General features: G+C 40.8%; 3 protein-coding genes across 3 annotated transcripts in view; all 3 read left to right on the top strand.

Annotated features, from left to right (window-relative positions):
• Positions 1-25,102, top strand: part of LOC146675685 (protein NLRC3-like) — a 388,198-nt gene that overhangs the window by 113,936 nt on the left and 249,160 nt on the right. The gene's annotated exons all lie outside the window — the stretch shown is intronic.
• The window catches only part of LOC146675695 (protein TANC1-like), a 407,338-nt gene that overhangs the window by 371,495 nt on the left and 10,741 nt on the right, over positions 1-25,102 (top strand). The window lies entirely within an intron of this gene.
• On the top strand, positions 306-10,815 carry LOC146675696 (protein NLRC3-like). The gene is made up of 3 exons (XM_085400674.1): positions 306-589; positions 731-2,522; positions 9,646-10,815. The coding sequence occupies exons 1-3, from the start codon at positions 382-384 to the stop codon at positions 9,839-9,841; spliced, it is 2,196 nt and encodes a 731-aa protein (XP_085256800.1). The 5' UTR covers positions 306-381; the 3' UTR covers positions 9,842-10,815.

Here is a 25,102-nt window from a genome sequence, read left to right as displayed (position 1 = left end):
CTCTATGCTGCACTTTGTGGACCAGAGGATTGTCAGTGTGTCCAACATAAGTCAGAGTTTGGGCTCCATGATTTCAGTCAGATTGGGGTGACTGTAGCTCAGGAGGGGAGCAGGTCAGCTACTAGTCAGAAGGTTTGTGAATCAAACCCTGGCTGGCAAATGTACTGGGTAACGTACTAAACCCAAGCTGCCCTCTGATGCATCCATCAGAGTGTGAAAGAAAGTATTTAAGCATAGAACAATGTGCTTGCTTGAATGAGGCATGTTGTATAAATGCTTTGTGTGCACAGAGTATCAAAGAGAGCTATATAAGAACCAGTCCATTTACCACTGGGTAATTCATATAGTCTTCTTTTCCAGCGGCTGGAGGACAACATCACCATGTTTGTGAAGAACGAGCTGAAGAAGATCCAGAAGCTTCTGAGTCCAGATCACCCAGAAACTTTAAAGAGCCAGATGGAGGATGAGGAGATGTTTGAAGGTGAGGATGAAGATGAAAGAAAGAGCTGCAGAGAAGCATTTCTGAAGATCACACTCCACTTCTTGAGGAGACTTAAGCAGCATGAGATGGCTGACCATCTGCAGAGCAGTAAGAGAATTTCTCTAAAGACTGAATATTGATCTTTCCTAATAGCTCAAGAAATGGACCAATAGACATTCATCCTTTCAGGGTACTGAAAGGCTATGATATTTATTATATAATATTTTTTTCTGAAATTCTTACCTTCAGAAATATTTGCTCCACTCTGTAAACGAGAACTTAAAGCCCAACTGAAGAAGAAGTTCCAGTGTGTGTTTGAGGGCATCGCTAAAGCAGGAAGCCCAACCCTCCTGAATCAGATCTACACAGAGCTCTACATCACAGAGGGAGGGACTGCAGAGGTCAATGATGAACATGAGGTCAGACAGATTGAAACAGCATCCAGGAAACCAGACAGACCAGAAACAACAATCAGACAAGAAGACATCTTTAAAGCCTCACCTGGAAGAGACGAACCAATCAGAACAGTGCTGACAAAGGGAGTGGCTGGCATTGGGAAAACAGTCTTAACACAGAAATACAGCCTGGACTGGGCTGAAGACAAAGCCAACCAGGACATCCAGTTCATATTTCCATTCACTTTCAGAGAGCTGAATGTGCTGAAAGAGGAAAAGTTCAGCTTGGTGGAACTTGTTCATCACTTCTTTAATCAAACTAACGAATCAGGAATCTGCAGGCTTGAAGACTTCCAGGTTGTGTTCATACTTGATGGTCTGGATGAGTGTCGACTTAATTTGGACTTCAAGAAAACTAAAATCCTGACTGAAACAAGAAAGTCCACCTCATTGGATGAGCTGCTGACAAACCTCATCAGAGGGAACCTGCTCCCTTCTGCTCGCCTTTGGATAACAACACGACCTGCAGCAGCCAATCAGATCCCTCCTCAGTGTGTCGACATGGTGACAGAGGTCAGAGGGTTCACTGACCCACAGAAGGAGGAGTACTTCAGGAAGAGATTCAGAGATGAGGAGCAGGCCAGCAGGATCATCTCCCACATCAAGAAAGCTCGAAGCCTCCACATCATGTGTCACATCCCAGTCTTCTGCTGGATCACTGCTACAGTTCTGGAGGATGTGCTGGAAACCAGAGAGGGAGGAGAGCTGCCCAAGACCCTGACTGAGATGTACATCCACTTCCTGGTGGTTCAGGCCAAAGTGAAGAGGATCAAATATGATGGAGGAGCTGAGACAGATCCACACTGGAGTCCAGAGAGCAGGAAGATGATTGAGTCACTGGGAAAACTGGCTTTTGATCAGCTGCAGAAAGGAAACCTGATCTTCTATGAACCAGACCTGACAGAGTGTGGCATCGATATCAGAGCAGCCTCAGTGTACTCAGGAGTGTTCACACAGATCTTTAAAGAGGAGAAACAACTGTACCAGAACAAGGTGTTCTGCTTTGTTCATCTCAGTGTTCAGGAGTTTCTGGCTGCTCTTCATGTCCACCTGACCTTCATCAACTCTGGACTCAATCTGCTGGAAGAGCAAGAAACAACTTGGAAGGTGTTTCAAACAAGAAAATCTTCAAAGAAATACTTCTACCAGTGTGCTGTGGACAAGGCCTTACAGAGCCCCAATGGACACCTGGACTTGTTCCTTCGTTTTCTCTTGGGTCTGAAGACTAATCAAACTCGTTTGCAAGGCCTCATGACACAAACAGGAAGTAGCTCAAAGACCAATCAAGAAGCAGTTCAGTACATCAAGAAGAAGCTCAGTGAGAATCTGTCTGCAGAGAAAAGCATCAATCTGTTCCACTGTCTGAATGAACTGAATGATCGTTCTCTAGTGAAGGAGATCCAACAGTCCCTGAGATCAGGAAGTCTCTCCACAGATAAACTGTCTCCTGCTCAGTGGTCAGCTCTGGTCTTCATCTTACTGTCATCAGAAAAAGATCTGGATGTGTTTAACCTGAATAAATACTCTGCTTCAGAGGAGGCTCTTCTGAGGCTGCTGCCAGTGGTCAAAGTCTCTAAAAAAGCTCTGTAAGTTATAAAGTTTTTATTATTTAATTTGGTTGGTATGTTATGGAAAACACACTGCCATGAACCTCTGTTTTGTTTTTGTCAAAATCACTGTAATATAATCACTGTACCTTTATATACATGTGACTTGTATTAATGCTGCTGCCCTCTTGTGGCTAAAGTGTAATTATGTTATTGTTATTAGGGAGGATTTGAGAGTAACATGCCAAGTGAGTCAGCACCTTCGCTTTAGCTTAAAAATCCAAATTCTTATGTCATCAGTTATAGTTGCATGTATTCATTATCATAACTTAACCTTTAATATTGATGTCTTAAATTTATTTTGAGTAAACTAATGTTAAGGTTCAAATATTGGGGAAGGAGAGTACAAACAACCATGGTCCAGAACTTGGTCAAACGATTTTAATGAAATACACGCGTGGGAAGACCAGCTCCGTTCGCAGACCGGGCTGATCTCCGACTTAATCAAAGCATAAACAGATATTTTATACCATCAGGGCTTGAATTTAATGACGCCCCCTCATACGTCACAAACAGAATATATGCATACGTCAAATCAAAACCACAATGACTTTTAACACAGTTTAAAAGAACATTATCTCCTATCTTCATGGCAGGTACTTCCTGTCACTGCCGGATGCTCGCTTATCATCTTGACACATCAGCAGCAGTTCTGCGACAAACTGCTCTTTTGCAACCCCGAGCAAAACATGATTAAACTTCCACCTATAAATGATTCTCTTTAACTAAGTGTGTGCCTCGTCCTTAAAGGCTCCTCAAAATAACCTGCACTTAGACTCTGCTTTCGGTTTCAGTTCTGCAAAAGGCACACTCTTCAAACCTGCAACTTCCTGTCAGCCTGCAACTTAGTCTTTCTGAAAGACACACACTGTTTAAACATCTGAATGCAATATCAATTTTGTAGATTATATTATTAATGCAATGGTAATGATGATGATTATTAACAATAGCAGCAAAATATCTCTCCAATCTCAATACTCCCTCTCTCGACCTCTGGAACACCAGAGGTCACAATACATTGTGTTGGGTCACTCCTCGGCCCACTCAGCTGCTTCCATGTCCATCCATGGCATCATGGACATCGGGGTCACCACTCCCGCTCTGACCCTCTCTAGCCGTCCTCTGGCTCAGCAAATCAGACAACCTCATGTCATCTAAGTGGTCCAGTAATAAACACCAGCTCCCCCTCGAGAACACTCCATGCGTAAGATTAGGTTTTTTCTGCGTCCCTCTCTTGTGGTCCATCATGCCTCGGGCCTCCAGCATCCTCACCCCCCTGTGGTCGCCGAGATCTTGTGTAAAGCAAACCAAACACCTTTTCCTGCACCTCCCTAACTTATCATCTTTGGGACTCTTTAATCAAAAGCCTGATCCTAATTATCTTCTTGACTTATTGACTTGTATTTATATATATTCTTCAACGTTACTCATCATTTTAAAACTCTTAAAACGCTGCTTTCACGTCCCTGCATGCGTTTCCTGTCGCTTGCCTTATCTAATCATCAACATCCTGTACACAGAAGTCTCGCTGCTGCAAGGCCTCCACTCTGACCTAGAATCTCCTTTCACAAGAAAATCATTATAAGCGCCTATTCTACTAAAAGATCCAAAAAAAACAACCACTTTAATCAATTAAGTTTAAACATATAAGCAATTACTCCTGCATACATTTTATCACAGCTAAACGCTGCCTTGAAACAACTCCTGTGTGTTAACACTAACTTCATTTTAAAACTCACATTTCCTATGTTATAACCTGTTTTTGGTACAGCCTTTTTATTTCATCTTGCTCCTTTGATGTAACAATACCTTCTCATTCTAGTTTATCAGACTTAACCAAAATATATGCTTTCCTTCCTTTGGTCCTTCTCTAAAGCAAGAAACTCCTATTCAGTTCCTCTTTTCTGTCACTTGTTACAGGGCCAGCTCAAGTTCAGTTAAACGCTAAATTAATTTGAGGCCTTTTGCCTGGAATCAATACTGTCATGTGTGTTTATGGACTCTGTGTCTGTAAGCGTGTGCAATCCTTCAATAACTCATATCATCCTCACAGTAGATTGGCTAATCATAGCGCTAGCCAAAGGCTCGTGACCCACAAGAGACGAATTGAGCCACAACTCCCTTAAAGGCACAAAATGCAATATGTATAAAAAGTCATTTCTACGTATAAGCTCTCCCCTTTATCCTAAAAATAAATCTATGTAATATCTGTATGTGTGTCTTCTATTCATTAATGTAATTGTCAGTTATTTTCTCTCTTTATTTTACCTTCTTTTTGTTTACCTCTTTGTTTGTGACGTGGACATCCCTAAACCATCCTGAGTTCCGGCTTCAATTTCAACCCAATTGTACCCTCTATTCTCGCAGTCGAACTCGTCTGGGCTTCACCTTCCCACTGGCCCCTGTGCCCTTCTCTTAGTGTCCTTTGTTGTCTTGTGATCCCCAGCAAACACAGTCTGTTTCTTCTCTGTTTCTTCTCCGTTGCTCTTTTCAGTATTTTCCTTTTAGATTAAATCCCAGCCTGGCAAAATATCCCATTCAGTGTCTTTAAACAGTTATGTCACACTGTTCTTACCAGCCTGCAGTTCACCGTGCATTTTCCATCACGTGCTTTTCTTCCATGCTGCTGCTGGTATCGTCAGTGTAGTTTCAGTTGCACTGTCTTTTGCCTGCTGTTAATTCTTGAAGTCCACGATGTTCTGTCGGTCTTCATCAGGAGATTAACTGTCCTATGAGCTTCTTCTCAGGATCGGGACAAGTGGGAGGTCAAGCTGTAAAATTTTAAGCCAAAATCTGGCCTGTTTTCCTCCCAATTCTGTTAATCAATGGTTTTGTACTCAAGATTCTAGGTTGAAAGAAGTCCACCTGTATTGACACACTAAAGCATACAATTAATATCCTTTTCATTTCTTTTCTTAAAACCTCCATTTGCTTCATCTGCCTGGAGTTTAACTCGTATGTTTCTCTCTCTGTGTGCTCACTTGTCACAGTCAGTTCCTTTTATGGGCATGCAAAGTTCCTGTCACACACACCATTTCCTGTCAACCTTGCAGCTGCTCAGAACCATATTTTCTGTTTCTATCTCTCCTGTTTTGTTTTTTTTACAGGCTAATAAAACTCTTGTTTTACTAAGTCTTGATCTAAAACAATTCACCCTTATTTCACGCACACACTTCTAAATATACTAAATTCTTTGCGTTTGTCAGATCGTCTCACACACACACCGCCTTTTCTCTCACACTTCCACTTCTGCACTCACTCTACTATCAACTTTCATAGTGTTATTATTATTTATTATTTTGTACAAATCACACCCAATCACTCAAAGCCTGCTACTCACAGCATTCACACACTTAAACTGTGACAAGAGTTGAGGAATATACTCACAACACGCTTTCCTAAGAGTATTTCAGACATGCCTTTCATAATCAGAAAGAGCAAGTCAAAGAAAACAATTGAAACCTCTATTAATTCTCACAGCACACACATAGAATAGAAAAAATAAAACACACCAGCATTTATTGCTGATGAGAGGTTACTCCTAAAAGTAATATGTTAGTCTTAAATATATACAGTGCACTCACTATATTTATATATCAAAACTCAGTCAATTACTATACATCCACTACGGCAACTCAAAACTTTATTTATAGCCCTCTAATGAACATAAATGGCGTCTTAAACACACACTCAACAATGTTTGCAGCAGTATTTGTAAAACCAACTGTGGTTTAAACAGTTCACTGCTGACTAATTTGCATTTTCACACTCATACACACACAGTCTAAAAATAGCTCCAGCACTGCCTCAGACTCCTTTCACACAGAGATCTCTTATTTTATATTACAAAGACGTCTTATATTTACAACCACTGTCACATCTGTCAGCTTTAGCGCCTAAACAATTTCGACAAATTTAAGTTAACGGTCCAACCGATAAAGTCCAACTTTTTTGTGATCAATTAACCAGTATCTGTCCAACAGTTTCTGGCCTCATCTCTAAAATCCCTAACTCAATTTAAAAGCGTCAACCAACCCAAACTTTGCCTGAAGCTCTATTTTTGGCATTTCACAGCCAAGGCTTACCCCGAAGTTTTAAGTTAAAGTTACACGCCCGAAGTCCAACTTCTGCTGGCCAAAAAAGCGCAGACTACCGTTCCAAACGGTAAGGAGACTCTAACTCCTAGTTATTCTGGAGTGCCCCAAGCTCCACAGTGACCAACTGACTATCCCTCTTCGAGGACAATGCCTAAGCGTCCTTGGCATTGGCAAGCGTTACCTCTGAGCACTGCGCTTCCTATCAGTCCAACTGACGTTCTTGAATAATTTATAATACTTTGGAACAACAGTAAAACAGCCAAAAAAGTGTAAGACTGAAGCAGGTCCAACCTTATAACCAATACGGGCTCCACCCCAAACAATAACCAAATTCCCTAATATACTAAAATCACTCAGCAGTCCAACTGCTTTCCACGGTCCAACCGTATTAAATCCTTTAGCGGTCCAACCGCATTCAATCATTTTTAGCAGTCCAACTGCATTAAATCCTCAGTACTGTCATGAGATTCTCATCAAAATCAAAGCAGACATTCCCCAGTAATTTCAGTGAGTAGACTTTAATTTGTAATGTCCAATTTGGCACACTTTGGAAATAATTCAACAGGTAGTGCCTTACCTTTGGATAAGCGGCTTAGAACAACAATGAGAAAAAGAGAGCTGATTATTAGCTCATCAAAACACAAAACAAAATCACAATGAATTATCGGTTAATTTCATTTAAAATAATTCATTAAGTATTTATGTACAATTCAAATTAGTTAATTACATATTTTGTTGGTTTGTTTTCTATTTTAATTATTTTACTGACACATTTAATGAATTATTTAATGATGTATTTATTTAATTCACGTTGCTACTCCTGGCCCTGCATCGCTGTTCATAAATACATTTTATTTGTCAGCTTCACCCATCAAAGTCAGGGGGCGGGGTTAATGCTGATCAAGTCAACACCATTGCTTTGGTCTGGTGGGCGTTCTTTTAGTGGGCTTTTCTCGATACTAAGTAGGCCTACACACCAGGGTTTGGACATGTGTGGACCCAAACTATACTTTTACCCTTTTTTGTGTGTCACCAAATACACTTTAATATTTTCTAGACAAGAATGTAGTGGTGTAATCTTTAACCTCTTTTGGCTCCAAACAGAAGTGACAGACTTGAGCAGGGTTCATTTAAAGGCTGACAGAAGTGGAGTGGTGACGGGGAGATGTTTGACAGGACAGTGTTTCAGCCTCCACAGGTTCATGTTGTGCTCCATCAGTCAGTGAAGATGAAGTCAGTGCTGATGAGGCTGTAGAGTGTGTGAGGGATGTGAATGAGGATGATGAAGATCTGATGATAGCAGATAAAAACAGGCTGCAGAGACTTTGAGCCATACAGGGCACACAGTGTGTGTACAGAACAGCTGAAATCATTATGGAGGCCTCACTGGAATATGGAAGCATCACAGTACAGCTTCAGTGAAGCTTTAAAGTCTCTGATATGAGATGAGAAATGAAGCAGCCAGAGCTTTTTCATGAGTGGAAACCCACTGTGACTGTGAGCTGCTGCTACAGCCTCCAGATTAGCCAGCAGCTCATCCTGCTCAACATGGACCTGTGGTCAGAGTGTGTGCTGGATAATCCGGCCCAGGATGAGGCCAAACTGACATGGGATGAAATGTCTGTCACATAATTGAGCTTAGTGTAGTTTCATTTCTGCACAATTTAAAAACAACCAAAACTTTGTTCTGTCTTTTCTATGTTATACTGTAGACTTTCTTTGATACTGTGTCCAAAAGGAGCAGCTTTTACTTTGAAGGGGAGGCGTCTCTGTTTCCTCTTCAGGTTGGATGATGGAAGCAAATTAGTAGCTGTGTCCCAAAACGTCGGCTGCATCCTCCAGAGGCTGCATTTGAAGGCCGATTACATCACAGCCAGGCGATGAAGGCTGTCCGTATTTGTCGACTCCTTCAAATGTGCCCGACAAATGCGTCCTTCATTTCCCCGAATTTGAAGGATTCGTCGGGTGTGTCCTTCGTGGCCCACCATATCCCAGAATTCATAGCGCGGCCCAGCCAAATTTCAGCTGCCAACAATGGCGGCAGCTACTAAGTTTTCAAATTACTCTTATTAATCTTTCTGGGTCACAAAATAAACTTTTAACATATTTTCAGGCGAGAAAGTAGCTGTGTAAACTTCAAATATGTAATGTAATGTAATTGTTTGCCTTTTTTCTGTGTTTTATTTGTTCCGGAGTAAATCGGTTTGGCTGAGATCAAAGTTCCTCCAGGATTTTCACACAGCTGAATAAACGTTAAACAGGAAACTGATTAAACAGAAGTGTGAGACGGTCGAGAATTTACGCCAGTGTCCTGTTATATTTTAGATAGCAAGGAGCAGACGGCCGAGTTTATTAAACTCCACCGACACAGCGGTGACGCAAATCTGAAGGCGAGACCGTCCCATTTCACAGCCTCGCACTTCCAGCCTTTTCGGTCTTTGAAGGACCCGGCCCACGTAGACCGCGAATACCGGGTCCTCCGAAGGATGCAGCCGACGTTTTGGGACAAAGCTAGTGTGTGATGTTCTTTCAGTGTTGCACTTTGTAGACGCTCCCTGAGCACTGGTCTCACAGCCAGCTGCACATAGAGACCAGTGTTGTTAGTCCAGGTCAGAAGATGACTTGTTGGAATGAAAATGAGCTTGTAGTTTGTCTGCTTTAATAATGTGACTGGAAAAAGGTGTTGGACTTCAAATATGTCCATTTCTTTCACACTTCACCTTTAAAAGTGAAGCCTTGTGGTTCCTGGAAGGAAAAACACGACTTTTTCAAGTCTTTGTCCTGTTTTTATGATAAATGTACGACTTTAATGTGAAACATTCAGAGTTTTTTCTCTTGTTGTGTTTGTTTGAAGCTGCTTCCTGTTGGCTTCAGCTGTTTGGAGTTTCCATTTTCTAAACTTCTACATTCTGAACCTTCTTCAGCTCTGAACAGATGATGAAACACTGAATGATTTCAAGCTCACACTTTGTCTAATAAACTTACATCTTTCATTCTTTATACAGATTGAGGGACTGTGGTTTGTCAGAGATCAGCTGTGATTATCTGGCAGCAGCACTGAAGTCCAACCCCTCCCATCTGAGAGAGCTGGACCTGAGCTCCAACACCAAGCTGCAGGATTCAGGAGTGAAGCATCTGTGTGGTTTCCTGGAGAGTCCAGGATGTGGACTTGAAACTCTGAGGTCAGTCAGCATGTTTTAGTTGTGCTGAGATGAATATGATGTGAAAGTTGTGCTGACACTAAACTGCAGACATCAGGCTGATATTATACTGATCCACACTGAGGATCTTCATGGTAAAGTCTGTTTTCTTCTTCTCTGGTTTAGTCCATTGACTGCAGCAGAACAATGTTCACATTTCAAACAGTGAGACTCAACGTATGGCCCGCGGCCCACACGCGGCCTGCCCACCTTTCCTGATTCAGAGAGAGGGGACCCTGATTAACTGTGTAGTGTTCTTCCTCACAGTTCTAAGTATCAGACACAACAATGAATAATCCACAGCTGACTGTCTTTAGCAGGTCAAAGGTCACGGCACACAGCAGGCAGTGGGAAATATTATAACTCTGATCATTTATCAGCACATATCCATATGTATAAAAACAAAGCTGACACTGTGAGACTTGATCAGAGGTGTGATCATCACAGCAGAGGCCTTTGTGTCAAAGTCACTGAGGATCAAACAGAAACACATGAAGCAGATTTTCCTGTTCTGGCTTTTTATAGCAGATAACCTTCAAAATATTCTGCAGTCCATCAAAAACTGAAGCAAACCATGAATCAACATGTGAACATGAGCTGATGCTGCTGAAGGGAAGCAAAGTTACAGAGGTTTGATTACAGACACAGCTGAGAGTTTGTAATCTGTCATCATTTTAAAAGGTTTACATTTCTTCAGTATATCCACATTTGCAGCTGCTACCTCAACCTCCACTTGTCCAACACAACTGCTGTCCACTGCCTCCATGACATTGTGATTTTGCTGTTGGTCTTCTGTCAGATCTTCATCAATCACTTCTGCACGGGGCACACCTTCAGACTCTGCAGCTGCATAACGAAAGCCTGTAAGATAAAATTAGACATAAGGTAAATGTACACCAATATTCCAATGACAGGTGTGTGATTCATCTGGAAGTTATGTGCGGATTAGTGTACAGTGATAGCAATTTAGTATGTTTTTAGAGGGGGGGGGGGGGGGGGGGGTTGTTTACCTCCGATGGGTGCTCTTTTTCGCTTCCATTGCGTACGCCTTGAGTGCCGGTCCGAGTCTGATACAGGTATGTCGTCATGCCCCATGTGCAGTGTTGGTGCCCAGTCTGGATTTGTTACATCCATTTCATATGCTGGTTTGCCTGCAATAATGCCAAATCATAAGCTACTCAGTCGACATGATGTGGTTCTGCAGCATCACACATTAGCATGTTTTATCTCATTATCTATGACCTCAGCACGTTGAAAATAACACTAAAAGCCTTTCAAGAGTGATATGAATTAATTTAGAACTCACCGGAAAGAAAATGCTGTGAGCAAACCAACAAAAAGCTGGGGATTGCAGAGAACTCGATATCCCCTCGTCTCACCGCTGCAATCCAAGCCTGACGTCTTTGTTTAGTAATATCGGATACATGGGATCCCTCACGTTGCCTCCAGGATGGAAAACGATGAAAAGAGAGCCCGTTATCCAGCTTCTTGCCTTCACGATCGTGTGATCTAACGTTGCAACCAACAACACAACACGTACGATCCATAGCTGAAATGGTATCCTTTGGCTGGCCTACTGTCATGGCGGAAGGGGGCATGGCCCATCTCCCGTGACATCACGCTCCAAAGCCCTATAGGTGGGAAAATGTACCATGTCGACCAATCAAAAATGATATGGAAACATGACATTTGGTTGTTTAGCAAAAGGGGGAAGTTTTAGGAGTGACCGGCAAGAGAGAGCGAGTGAGCGAAAGAGAGAGAGAGTTTTGATACGTGAGAGATTTGTGACGTTTACCGTGTTTGGTCTCAAGTTAGTTTGTTGTCTTGTGTATTTAGTGTGTAGCTGTTGTTTTGTGTGTCAGTTCTACTAGTGATCGTCACAGTTGCTGCCTTAAAGCCAACAAAGGCAGATTGCAGTGTAAACGCTGAGTGACACACCTGCTGTCAGACCTGCAGGTTTATCCCTGTGCTGTTCTCATATGTGTTAGAGTGACACAAACTATTGTTTGACACCTGATTGTTCTGTAAATAGTTTGAAATGATTATATGAAAAACGTCTGAGCCTTGGCTGCATGTTTTGGTAAATAGTACCATATAACTTTGTTGTTTGCAAAACGTGTGCGTATTTTTAAAAATGTACAATCTCTATTTGCATTTCAAGTTATGAAGATGATTCGTTAAACATGTGTGTGGTTTTTACAGTCAAAATATCACTTTCTACTTGTATTTTAAATTTTGTCTGAATTTAGATAAATTGTGCTGATACAGTTGGTCAAAATGAGAAAATAACAGATTGGCAAGATAAACTGTTTTTAAAGGTAAAATATAGAGGCCACATCAAAAGTAGTCAAGAAGGGTTAAAGGCTAAAAGCAAAGTTGTCACCAAGTACTGTTTATATTTGTGTGTATTGCTGCAGCTTTTTTGAGTATTAATTTGGTGCCTTTGTGTGAAATAATGGTATTGTGAGTGATCCATATAGTCACAAAGAATAGCCACTTGTTTCTGTGCTACCAAAGTTCCCCGGCTTTCATTCAAAATGTGTTTATCGTCAGCACCTGCACATTAAACTACTTAAACATTATAAATGTCTTCAAGCTCACACTGAGGCCTGTGGGGTACTATCAGCCACTGAGACAGTACACACATTTATATGTGTTTGTATATGAATATTTCATACTTTAAGACTGCCTGTTTATTTAAGGGAGATGAACAAAATACATTGGAATTGTACAAAATAATATCATGGATGATAAATTAAATAGATTTTAAGTAGATGCTTGTGCATTCTTAAAGTCTTATATGTTGAACTGAACTATGTGATCTGTTCAAAGCCTTAATCTTAATTTGAAGTGAAATGTGCTTTTTGAGTTTATACACTATGTATATAAGGCGACCGTTTCCTTTTGCAGTATTTTTGTGTGGTGTACTTTTCTATGTCTTAACAAAAGGGGAACAAAGGTGTTTAAGTTCACCTAGGATGATGTGTTTTAATTTTCACATGGTCTTGCTTGAATTTGACCCTGACAAAGGCGTATGAACTCTGTCAGCTGTTTGGAGTTTCCATTTTCTAAACTTCTACATTCTGAACCTTCTTCAGCTCTGAACAGATGATGAAACACTGAATGATTTCAAGCTCACATTTTGTCTAATAAACTTACATCTTTCATTCTTTATACAGATTGTGGGACTGTGGTTTGTCAGAGATCAGCTGTGATTATCTGGCAGCAGCACTGAAGTCCAACCCCTCCCATCTGAGACAGCTGGACCTGAGTAGCTGTTCTTCAATTTACAACAACAACCTGCAGGATCTGTGGTTTACTAACAAGAAAAAGCTGCAGGATTCAGGAGTGAAGCATCTGTGTGGTTTCCTGGAGAGTCCAGGATGTGGACTTGAAACTCTGAGGTCAGTCAGCATGTTTTAGTTGTGCTGAGATGAATATGATGTGAAAGTTGTGCTGACACTAAACTGCAGACATCAAGCTGATATTATACTGATCCACACTGAGGATCTTCATGGTAAAGTCTGTTTTCTTCTTCTCTGGTTTAGTCCATTGACTGCAACAGAACAATGTTCACATTTCAAACCTTCAAAGAAGAAGAAAAATCCTCCACTGGATAATTCACTGTGAAACTCTCCAACTTTTCATTCCACCTTAAAATCTGTCTGACACTGAAATCCAAAGCAAAATGTGTGTTTGCTTTACAGACAGCAGTCCAACACAAACATACACACATCATCCAAAACACAGTCCAACATCCAAATCTCCTCCACTGCCAGCATGAATGATGGGAAAGAGAAGGAGGAACACTCTGACATTCAGGGTTAGAATGAGTTTCATGAAGCAGACTGTGAAGATCAAAGCTGCATTAGAAAGCTTACATGAATGAATGAGTGGACAGAAGTGGACAGAGATCATCTGAAGCACTTCAAAGGCTTTAAATCAGCACATTTCTCTTTATTCTTTATCAACTCTGTTAGTTTCTCTCAGTTTTCTGTGGAATGAAGCTAACAGCAGGCTAATAAGATGCTGACCAATAGGTTTCTATTAAAGGTTGTAATTTGTATATGAAAAAGTGCTTTGGCTCAGCAGGGATCAGCTTACAGGTAGAATACAGCTGCTGGATGGGATTAGCATGTCATAGCTATCTACCAAACTGCTAACTGGGGGATTTCAGGCCATCTATGGATCATTTTTGCTAACTGTTTATTCAGCTTAGGCTCACAGGGCTGCAGCCTGTGCCCTAGCTGTCATAGGGCAAGAGGCGTGGTCCACCTGCACAGGTGAGCAGTCCATCACAGGGCCAACAGAGAGAGACAGAGAAGCACTCTCTCACATCCACACCTACAGCCAATTTAGAAGCACCAATGAACCTAAGCAGCATTTCATTGGACTGTGGGAGAACATCCAACCTCCACAGAAAGGCCAACAAGCTTCAACCTACAACCTTCTTGCTTTAAGGCACTAGTGCGAACCACTTTTCCCCATTTCAGCCCAAATCCTGCATCTTCCTGTTTCTGACTCCAGGCCAGCTCCACTAACACTTTCTCATCAGACACTGCCACCTAGTGGAGGAAGTCTTAGTTCCATTTGAAGCTTCAGATTACAGTTAGTTCCTTTACAAAGAGGTGGAGGTGGTGGGGCCACAGCACCATCATCACTGAGTGCCATAGGACACTTAACCTTTGTTTCCATATGCTGGGAACTTCCTGTTGTTCCAAGGAGGACTGGAAAATGTGTGAAAACCTCCCAGTCAGTTCCTCACAGCACACTTCAATCATTTCCCTCCCACAGCATCAGGACCAGGGCTTTTTCTCTCTTTGGTCCCACTAAGAGATTTCCACACAAACACCTCATCAGTGGGACTCTCAGAGCTACCAGCCCTTTGCTACAATCACAAAGCTCTTCATTGAAATCAATGATATCAAAGCTGGAATCAAATGAGTCCAAGTCTTCTGCTGATTCAGCATCACATTCATCTTTGCTCCTTGTTCTGCATCCCCACCATGGACTTCATTCCTTTCCAAGCCAGCCTTGAGTGTCCTTTATTCAGCTCATCCTCTGCTTTACTTTTACACCTGATTTTAGCTGCTTTATCTCTCTTTCAACAAGTTTCTGTGCCTCAATCTTTTTCTTCTCTCCCTCATAACAAGACAGCTTCTTCTGCCTGAGAACATGTTGGAGTGATTTACTAATCCAGGGCTGCTTATTGGGGAAAATGCTTCCTGTTTCCAAAGTAATCCCCATTTTTCCCAGAAAGAAATGTAAGTAGAAATCGATGATCTAAGTGAGAACATGAGCCTTTAAAAAGTCCCAGTGGGTGCAGTCAAAGCAGTCCCTCAGTCCCAGTATAGAGTCTTTGGTCCAGACTGGAACAACTGTGTGCCCAGTTTGAGCTCTCTTCAGTGCTGTGACCTGACAGACCCAGAGGGGCCATCACATCACATTTAGAAGCTCCCCTAATGGAGCCACAACACATGTCCAACACTTAGTCTGTCTTGTTGGACCAACTGGAAGAAATGATTCAAGGACTTAGTCACAGAACAGAGATTCAAATCTCCAAAATCCAACTGGCTGCATCAGGACATATAGTCTGAAACTCTGCACAGTTTCCTGTTTGAAGCTGCTTCCTGTTGGCTTCAGCTGTTTGGAGTTTCCATTTTCTAAACTTCTACATTCTGAACCTTCTTCAGCTCTGAACACATGATGAAACACTGAATGATTTCAAGCTCACACTTTGTCTAATAAACTTACATCTTTCATTCTTTATACAGATTGAGGGGCTGTGGTTTGTCAAAGATCAGCTGTGATTATCTGGCAGCAGCACTGAAGTCCAACCCCTCCCATCTGAGAGTGCTGGACCTGAGCTGGAACAACCTGAAGCATCCAGATGTGAAGCAGCTGTCTGATCTTCAGCAGAGTCCAGACTACAGACTGGAGACTCTGGTGTAAGTAGAGTGATGGAGTGAGTGGGTGGTGCTGTCAGCAGTATTGTACTAAACACAGTCAGTATGAAACAAAGATCCAGTGTTTCCTGTAAAGCTGCAGCTTCTCAGTGAAGCTGTGAGAGGAGAATGGTGACAGGCTTCAGGATTGGACACAAACACTTCCTGTTTCTGACCTTTATGGTCACCATAGTAACGGCTGACACGCTCTGATCAAACGCTGTCAACAGCCAATCAGCTCTCTGAACAAAGCAGCACGCAGACCAATGACTGCATTCATTTCCAAGTTTAAAGCAGTGAAGAACACAGTCTGTAGGTGAGGAAGAATTTAGTGAGAGCAGATGTTTGGATGGAATTCCTCCAGTTAACAGCTGGAACCGTCCATCTGGATTGTTGGGCTTGTTGTTGGGGTTCCTACAGAGCTCAGAGTGGACACACCAAGGTTCTTCTAATGAATGAAAGTCCAAACTCAAACTAGGAGGGAAAAACATTTTCATCAACTTCAATAAAAATCCAAAGATTAGAAAAAGTGAAGCAACAATGAGTCCTAGTACAGTCCCAGCACTGAAGTCCCTGCTGCTCTTTATACTGGATGTGCTGCATCACTGACTGACAGCTGATGAAGAGTCTCTGGAAACACTCGTTTATCTCCTCTGCTCTTCCTTCTTCTCTCTGCAGGTGGAGGCTATGATGGTAAACAGGACGGTGTGTGTGCTGAGAGAGGAGGAGCTGTGTCCTGATGATCCAGAGAGGTTGAAGTAGCAGCAGCTTGTGTGTAGAGACGCTCTGACTGGGCCATGTTACTGGGAGGTGGAGAGGAGAGCTTCATCCAGCAGTGACTGACAGAGGAATGAGAAGAAGTGCAGATGACTGTCAGTGCTGCAGAGTGAACTGCTCTGAGAACAGCTCCACTGTCAGACACAATGTAGAGTCCAGCATCATCCCTGTGTGTCCCTCTGGATCTGACAGAGGATCATCAGTGTATCTGGACTGCTCTGCTGCTGCTCTGTCCTTCTACAGTCTCTGCACAGTCTCTGTCTGACTCTGGCTTCAGACCCTCCTGGATCAAACTCACCTGGAAAGACTTTCAAACATCACTCAATAGATTTGAATACAGAATATATTTGATATATACTGTAGATGTACTGTAGAGTTGCAGTTTGTCACTTGTAAATACAGTCTGTGAGCAGCTGTGAGCTGAAAGATCTTTCTAGAAACACGAAATGTTTTCACTCTTCTGTTGCTTTTTCATATATTTCCACAACATTAATATTGATCCCACCTGTCTCACCTGTTTCATGCTTTTATACATAATAACAGGACACGTGTGATCTGAGCGCTGCTGTGGTTGCTGTGCTGCACGTCTTCATTTAGATAACAGAGACATCTAGTGGTTCAGAGGGAGAACTGCAGGAGGTGGAGCTGTGTTTTAGCGTGGAAAACTTTTTATCTTTTAGGCGCAGATACAAATATGACAAGTATCAGTGTGAGATACAAAAGGTCACATCAGTCAGCAGAGGGAACAGTGATCACACAGCAATGTAAGAATAGAAACATAACAGTGAATCTGGACATGTATACAGAGGGAAGCAAACAAACAGGATGTAACACTACATTAAAGCCACAAATGAGAAGAAAACAAACACAAAGGAAAATATATTTGATCTCAGGAATCCAAATCAGATGCTTTAGAGCAGGGGTCGGCAACCCTGGGCACGCGTGTCACAGCTGCCACGTGAAGGGTTAACTGATGGCACGACCATAGCTGGACTGGCCATCGGGCATACTGATGGTGATTTTTCGTTTTTAATGGGCCGATGATGTTTTTTTTATTTTTTTGTAACGGTATAAACAATGAAAGATGGCGGATTGGCTGGATGCTGGTCGATGTGTAAAAATAAGTCAGTTGTTTGGTGGTGGCTATGGCGGAGCTTCCACAGAGGCAGCAGGTGGATGAGGGAAAGGGGAGGCAGGAGGAGCAGAGACCTGAGGCGGCCGCCGGTCCGAGTGTCAGGTGAACTGAACTTCAGGTAAGAAGTTATGACCTGCAGTCTGTCTGGGTCAGATATAAACCAAGTTTAGGTGCAGTTTATTTTCCTTGTGCTGACTTTTTACAGTCAGTTATAATAACTCCCACTCAGAGGAGACCAGAGATCACATTAACATGTGTGTCTCTGTATTAAGAAACATGACATATTGGCCCAGTTTATTTTTCTTATCATTGTTGTGAGGTGACCATAAATAGCATTTGTATTTTCTGTTGTACAGTTCATTTGCTGTTATGGATAAAAAGTCTTTCTTTGTTTCAAAATAGCTGATAAATATTCGCTGATAGCTGCAAACATCTGCGCACAAATATAATCCTATGAAGTGGTTCTATATAGTGTGTGATTTATTGCTAATGCAATCATATGGCACATTGACTTCTGAGGAAATGTTAGATGCACTCATCATCAGAAAGGTGTCCGACCTAAACCAGGGGGTTTAGAGCATCTTGGAGTTTTTGTGGTTTGTTTTCTTTAAGTCATTTCACAGATTTTCTCCATAATTTCAATTCCTTGAATAAAACAACAAACTTAGGGGATGATTTTGTAATCTGACTTTATGTATGAAAGATTTGACTAAACGTAAAACAATCTTCCAACTCAGTCGTCATTCTTATCTTGTGAAATCAAACCAAATGTTCTGTTGTCTCTAAATCAGGGATTGATGAAATCTTTGGTTGCATCCATTTATGAACATGTTCTCATTCATATTAAATCGTAGTCTAAGTCCTTCTTTAGAGGGATAAATGTCATTCATTGTCTTCAAATGTGTTTCTGTTGTTTTGGGGGGAAGTTTGAAGTCCATTGTTCAAAGTCTGTTAATGAAACTTTATGAAGTTTATGTAGGATGTTTTTCCTATTTTGTATTTGTTTGAATTATGATGTATTTCTGACTCTTGCTGCCATGATGCCAGGTCTCTCTTGAAAACAACATTTTTAATCTCAATTAAATTTTCACCTGGAGAAATAAAGATGATAATAATAATTTTGTCTTCAGGGAATCATTTCTCTGTAAAACAGCTTCTTCTGAAACTCTTGTTACATTTCTTGTTTATTGTTTGCTGGTTGTAGAAAAATGTCATCGTCTCTGTGTGAACTTAAACTCTACATGTGGTGTCAGCTATAAACGAGCTCTAGAGTCTAATAACGATGCTTTTATTATTGTCTGGTATCCAACCTAACCCTGGGCCTCTGGCTGAATGTGAAACACCAGCAGATGTTAAAAACTGTCTGGGTTACACGTGCATCACGTCGTGTGCTTCCTAACATGGATATGATTGGAATCTGGGCTGTTCAAGCGGTGCTGGTATCGTTGTTGTTTCTGAGACTTTCCAAATCTTTACTGGATAAAAACGTAGCAACTGATGGATTTAACATTTAGCTCTCAGACTGTCCCAGAAAAGGCGGAGGTCTGGAAGTTTATGTGAAGCTCTGTCTTGCTGCTCAAGTCTTGTTCTCTCCATCTGCACCTCAGCCATTTGAAATCTTGGCCTTAACTATTGATCTGTTTGGAAATCAGACTGTTGTTGGCTGCTATCAGCCTCCACCTGCTTCCCCCAGCACATCACCGTCTCTGGTTCAACTTTTATCTGAGCTGCATTTTAATGACGTCTTTCAGATGGATGATTTTCATTGGGACTGGCTTTCTTCTGTGTCTGATGATTTTAAGGCACGCTGCTTGTTTTAAAAACTCAAATTATTTAAAGCCTCACACGCCTTGATCCTAAACACCCAGATAAATCTGCTCTTATTGACCTTTTTTAACTAATATGCTGCGTAAGTTTTCCACATCTGCAGTTTTTGCCAACGACCTGAGTGATCACTGCATAGTTGGTGCTGTGAGAAACACTAAAATCTCACGCTCCGAGCCCGCATCAGTTTGAACTGGGGTCGTATTAAACAGGCTGACAATGTCAGTTTGGGAACATTTACAGGAGAGTTGTGTCTACTTTGTGGACAGACACGCCCCTTTTTGCCAGGTCAGGGTGAAAGGTCGGGACAGGCCTGGTTTGGTTCAGTACCGGCCGATCTCCTACATGAGAGAAACCAGGCCTGGGCAGGAAGTCTGGCTCTGATGCTGATTGGCTACGTTTTCATTAGCTGTGTATTCGGATTACTGCCTCCATCATCAAGATGTAACTATTTTTTACTTTAACGACTGACAGTCCAAACGACCGTAGGAGGTTTTGGCAAACTATAAAGTGTCTCTGCCAGCTGTGACTCCTCAGAGCTTCCTCCTCACTTAAATATCGACTCCACTCCTGTGTCAGACAAAACTGAAATGTTGCTTTAACAAACACTTTGTTGCTTCTTGCTCTTTGTTCAGCACAGTATCTGATGGTAAACCTCTTGCACACAACTCTGCTCGTAGTTCCTGCTTACTGATACCTTTTCCTTCACACCTGTCACAGTAGAAGAGGTTTGTAAGGCTTTGAATAGCCCCAACACCAGAAACTCGTCCTCACAATCGTTCTCCTTCCTTCTTGCACTTGGCTGCAAATATCATAGCTGAGCCAGTGTCTTATATTTTTAATCTTTCTCTACAACAGAAGAACACCACTATACTCTGTGTTCTCTGGTTAACTGGTCCTCATTGGTCTTACACAGGATGGTCCATTAGTATCATTTTATCTATCAATCTGTTTCTGGGTTACTGCCTCCTATTCATCAGAGTACATGTTAGGCAAACAGTTTAGTCACAGCCTGCAGTCTCAGGACATCATTACATCCACTGTTCCATCAGTTCATGCAGAGCTTGGGAAGAAGGCGTTCTCCTTTTCTGCTCCGTCTTCATGGAAAACATAACCGAAGGATTTAAGGCTCTCCGTTGATTTCACTTGCAGACTTCAAAAGACGTACACATGTTTTTGTGAAACCATCTCTGGGAACTTGTTCTCGTTTTTAATGTGACTGAGTACATTACACAAACTTTTCTCTTATTGTTGTAATTTTAATATGTGTGTCTGGAACAGGTCTCTCTTGTAAATGAGACATTGAGTCTCAATGAGCCGACCTGTATAAATAAAGCTTCAATTACAAAGTCCTTTGTATAAAAGCTCCTTCAGCTGCCAGTGGGACGTGCTGTGGCTCTATCGGTTGCAGAGCCTTTATATTGTTAGTTAGAAACTACAAATATAATGGCTCACTGTATTTCAGAATCAGAGAAACTTTATTAATCCAGGAGGGAAACTGAGTCGTCATAGCAGCAAATATACAAGAAACAACAAGCACTCATATAAAGTGAGTGTAGAAACAGAGTTATGATAAATAAATATTCAGATAAATAATATCAATATATAATATAAATAATCTATAATCCAGTTTTGAGTTCCCTCCCCAGACGCCTTAACGCCCACTCACATCCTGGGCCATCTGACCTCAGGAAATCACATGATAGGGTGGGGCCAGGTTTCACAATGAGCTCACCCGAAACCCTGGCTGATTAGGACCCCCACCCGCTTTCACACCTTGGCTCATGTGATTACGTAGAGGATCATCAGGGGGTCCTTTGTCCCTCTTTGGGGGGAAACTCCCACTGGGTTTAAATCTGGGACTCCCCACCAACTGACCCTTAGAACTGAAGAAGCTTCTCAGATGAGAGGTGAAAGAAAGAAAGATTACTATAATAAAGTTTTTCAGGAAAACAAAAATAATATTATTAATATATAATATATATATATATATATAAAATATAATATTAAGGGCATTTGGAATATTTTTAAAGAGGTATTGGGTAATAAGAACACACCCAAAGTTCGGCCTAATTATTTTATTAATAATAATCAAGTTGTTAAAGATAAGACCGAAGTAGCAAACGAATTCAATTCTTTTTTTGTAAATGTTGGACCTACTTTAGCAAATCTAATCAGGAAAAATGATGACCCAGGAGATGAGGAAGCCTGGATAGGTGATAATAGAATGGTTAATTCCATATTCTTAGCCGATACTACCATAAAAGAAATAGTAGCAATTGTAAAAAATTGTAAAGATAAAAAATCTACTGATTGTGATGGTATAGACATGGTCATAATTAAAAAGACAATAGATTGTATAAGTACTCCTCTCTGTTATATTTTTAATCTTTCGCTATAGTCAGGAGTATTCCCTGACAGAATGAAAGTGGCAAAAGTAATACCATTATATAAATCAGGAGATAAGCATAGTTTTAATAATTATAGGCCAGTGTCTCTTTTATCACAGTTTTCAAAATTGCTAGAAAAACTCTTTGCACAAAGACTTGATAGTTTTATTGAAAAATATCAACTAATACATGAAAACCAATTTGGATTTCGTAAAAATAGGTCAACGGCATTAGCGTTGTTGACTTTTATTGAAGATATTTCATCTGCAACACATCATAATAAATACACAGTGGGAGTATTTGTTGATTTAAAAAAAGCTTTTGATACGATACAACATTCTATTTTGATTTCTAAATTGTATAACTATGGAGTGAGAGGAGTAGCATTGAATTGGTTAATGAGTTATTTAGAGAATAGGTTGCAATATGTTTATTATTTTGGCAATACTTCTGAAAGACTGAAGATTGTATGTGGTGTTCCTCAAGGTTCTATTTTGGGACCTAAACTCTTTAATTTATATATTAATGATATTTGTGACGTATCTAAAAGGTTAAATTCGATTTTATTTGCAGATGACACAAATTTTTATTGTTCTGGAGAGAATTTGAAAGACTTGGTTGAAATTATGACTTCTGAGATGTTAAGAATAAAAAAATGGTTTGATGTAAATAAATTATCTTTGAATCTGACAAAAACGAAATATATGATATTTGGCAATCGTGTAAAGGAGGATAAAGTCATTATGTTTATAGAGGAAGAATTGATTGAAAGAGTTACTGAATTTCGTTTTTTGGGTGTAATAGTGGATGAGAATTTGACATGGAAATCTCATATTGAACATATTAGAAAGAAAATGGTCAAAAGTATTTATATTTTGGGTAGTATAAGAGATTTATTAAATTATAAAACAATGCGTATTTTATATTTTTCTTTGTTTTTTTCATATATCAACTATTGTGTTGAAGTTTGGGGGAATACATATGAGAATACCATAAAACCTTTAAACCTATTACAGAAGAAAGTTATACGAATAATTCATAATGTTAAATATAGAGAACATACAAATAAATTATTTATAGAATCAAAATTATTAAAATTAGGAGATTTAGTGAAATTACGGACATTATTAATTATGTTTAAGGCTAAAAATAATATTTTGCCTTTTAAGTTACAAAGAGTATTTTTGATGTGTTCAAGGGGAGAAGAGAATAGAAGGAAATTTTATTTTAAACATCAGTTAGCCAGGACTACACAAAGATTAATGAGCACAACGGTTAGGGGTATAAGACTGTGGAATTCACTTCATTATAATTTAAAGAATTGTATAAATTTACAATGTTTTAAAAAGTGTTATATGTTTAAAACGATAACTCAGTATGAAGAATGCGAATGAATGTGATGTTGGTTTGGGATTCGACCGGAGAGAAATGTCAATATTAGTTTGTTCCTGATTTTTGGTGCCCACCGGTGATATAAGTTCGATGGTAGATAGGGGGCAGGGTTTAATAAGAATATTTTCTTCTTCCTGCTCCTTTTCACACATGGTTGTTGGGTTTTGTTGACAGAAGATGTGGTTGTTTTGTTTGATTTGTAGTACCAAGTGTGAAATAAATAAAAATGAAATGAAATGAAAAAAATGAAATGAAATGAAACGTCTTACAGCAACTCAAAGAAGTCCAGACGCTTTTCTTTGCAAGCTCCTTAGTCTACAATGACCTGGATGACTGAGAACCGTCACAGACAACTCAGTCCCATATTTTAGGTTATTCTGAATAAATCGTTCATGCCCTCTCTTTGGAAAGAAGCTGTTGTGGTTCCTGGTCCTAAATCTAGTCGTCCAAAAGTTCTAAACGACTTCAGGCCTGCTGCCCTCACCTCAGTCTTTGAAAAAATCATCAGAAATGTGATTATGGAAGACACTGAACTTCAGCTTGATTCAATGCAGATTGCACATAAGCCCAATAGAGGAGTGGAGGACGTGCTTTTGATTCTACTTCACCTGATTGTCAAACATGTAGAGAGTAAAGGACTTCAGTTCATCGATTTCTCTGCTTCTTTCAATAACACAGCCCCAGATTTGAATCAAAAGACTTTTAGAACAGTTTGAAATCTGGACAAACCTGAGCAAGTGCAGTCATATAAATATCTTGATGACAAATGCTATTATTTTTCTGTAAAGCAAATTGACCTAAAAGTAAAGTAACCTTGATATGTCAGGATGTAGATGTCCCACCCAACAACGTCACCCAGCCCTGAAACATCGGTACTGTTCAAGGCAGCATTGCTGTCCACACGTCCATCAGAGTGTTTCTTTGGACTTCATGGTGTTGCTGCTCCCAGTATTCTCTGAGACAACCTCTGAGGCCGTCACAGAGCAGCTGTATTTGTACTGACATTACATTACACACAGGTGCACTCTATTTAGTCATTAGCACTCATCAGGCAATGTCTATGGGCAACTGACTGCACTCAGACCAAAGGGGGCTGAATAATAATGCACATAACAATTCTCTTCACTCTGCTGACAAGAGATTCAACCCCCACTATGAGCACCTTCTAAAGAGCACCATTGAGAGTATCCTCACCAACTGCATCACTGTGTGGTATGACTCCTGCACTGGGTCCTGCAGGAAAAATATGACAACGGGTAGTGAGAGCAGTGGAGAGGATTGCAGGGTCCTCTCTTGCCTCCCTCCCCAGGAGATCTACTGTGCCTGCCTCATTCGAAAGGTCCTCTTCATTACAGGTGACTCCACTCATCTCTTCAACAGCGTCTTCAGTTTGCTGCCATCAGGAAGGATACTGAAGAGACCTTTTGACCTTTACATTTTCGTTAATATCTTTAAAACAGAAGCAGCAGAAACGAGAATTTTAGCAGCACAAACCAGCACAAGCGTAGCACAGTTGATTGACACCAGTTTTGTTTGATTTAATTAATGTGGGGGGGCTGGTTGACCTCTGGGGACCTCTAGAAATTTTCTTGAATATCTTTAAAATGATAGCAGCACAAACAAAAATTTTTACAGCACAAACGTAGCATAAACGTTTGATACCACTTTTGTTGGATTTGAAGAAGGTGGGGGGTCGCGGGAAAAACCAGCAAAAGAACTCGAGCAGCCGGGCTATGTAAAAGGTGTAGGGGGGCATGTTTGCGGTCACGTCCAGCGGGTGTGTGGGCTGTTTTAGTCAT

Source organism: Rhamphochromis longiceps, linkage group LG3 (genome assembly GCF_057381845.1).
Source record: "Rhamphochromis longiceps isolate RC_006_pf linkage group LG3, R_longiceps_female_GT1.1, whole genome shotgun sequence".
NCBI lineage: Eukaryota > Metazoa > Chordata > Actinopteri > Cichliformes > Cichlidae > Rhamphochromis > Rhamphochromis longiceps.
This window is presented reverse-complemented; position numbering and strand designations above follow the sequence as displayed.

Bases quoted from the DNA above. Each gene is read 5' to 3' on its own strand.
- LOC146675696 (XM_085400674.1), top strand. From the start codon at position 382: ATGTTTGTGAAGAACGAGCTGAAGAAGATCCAGAAGCTTCTGAGTCCA. The intron at 590-730 runs GTAAGAGAATTT...TCTTACCTTCAG, and splicing joins GGCTGACCATCTGCAGAGCA to AAATATTTGCTCCACTCTGT. The intron at 2,523-9,645 runs GTAAGTTATAAA...TTCTTTATACAG, and splicing joins AAAGTCTCTAAAAAAGCTCT to ATTGAGGGACTGTGGTTTGT.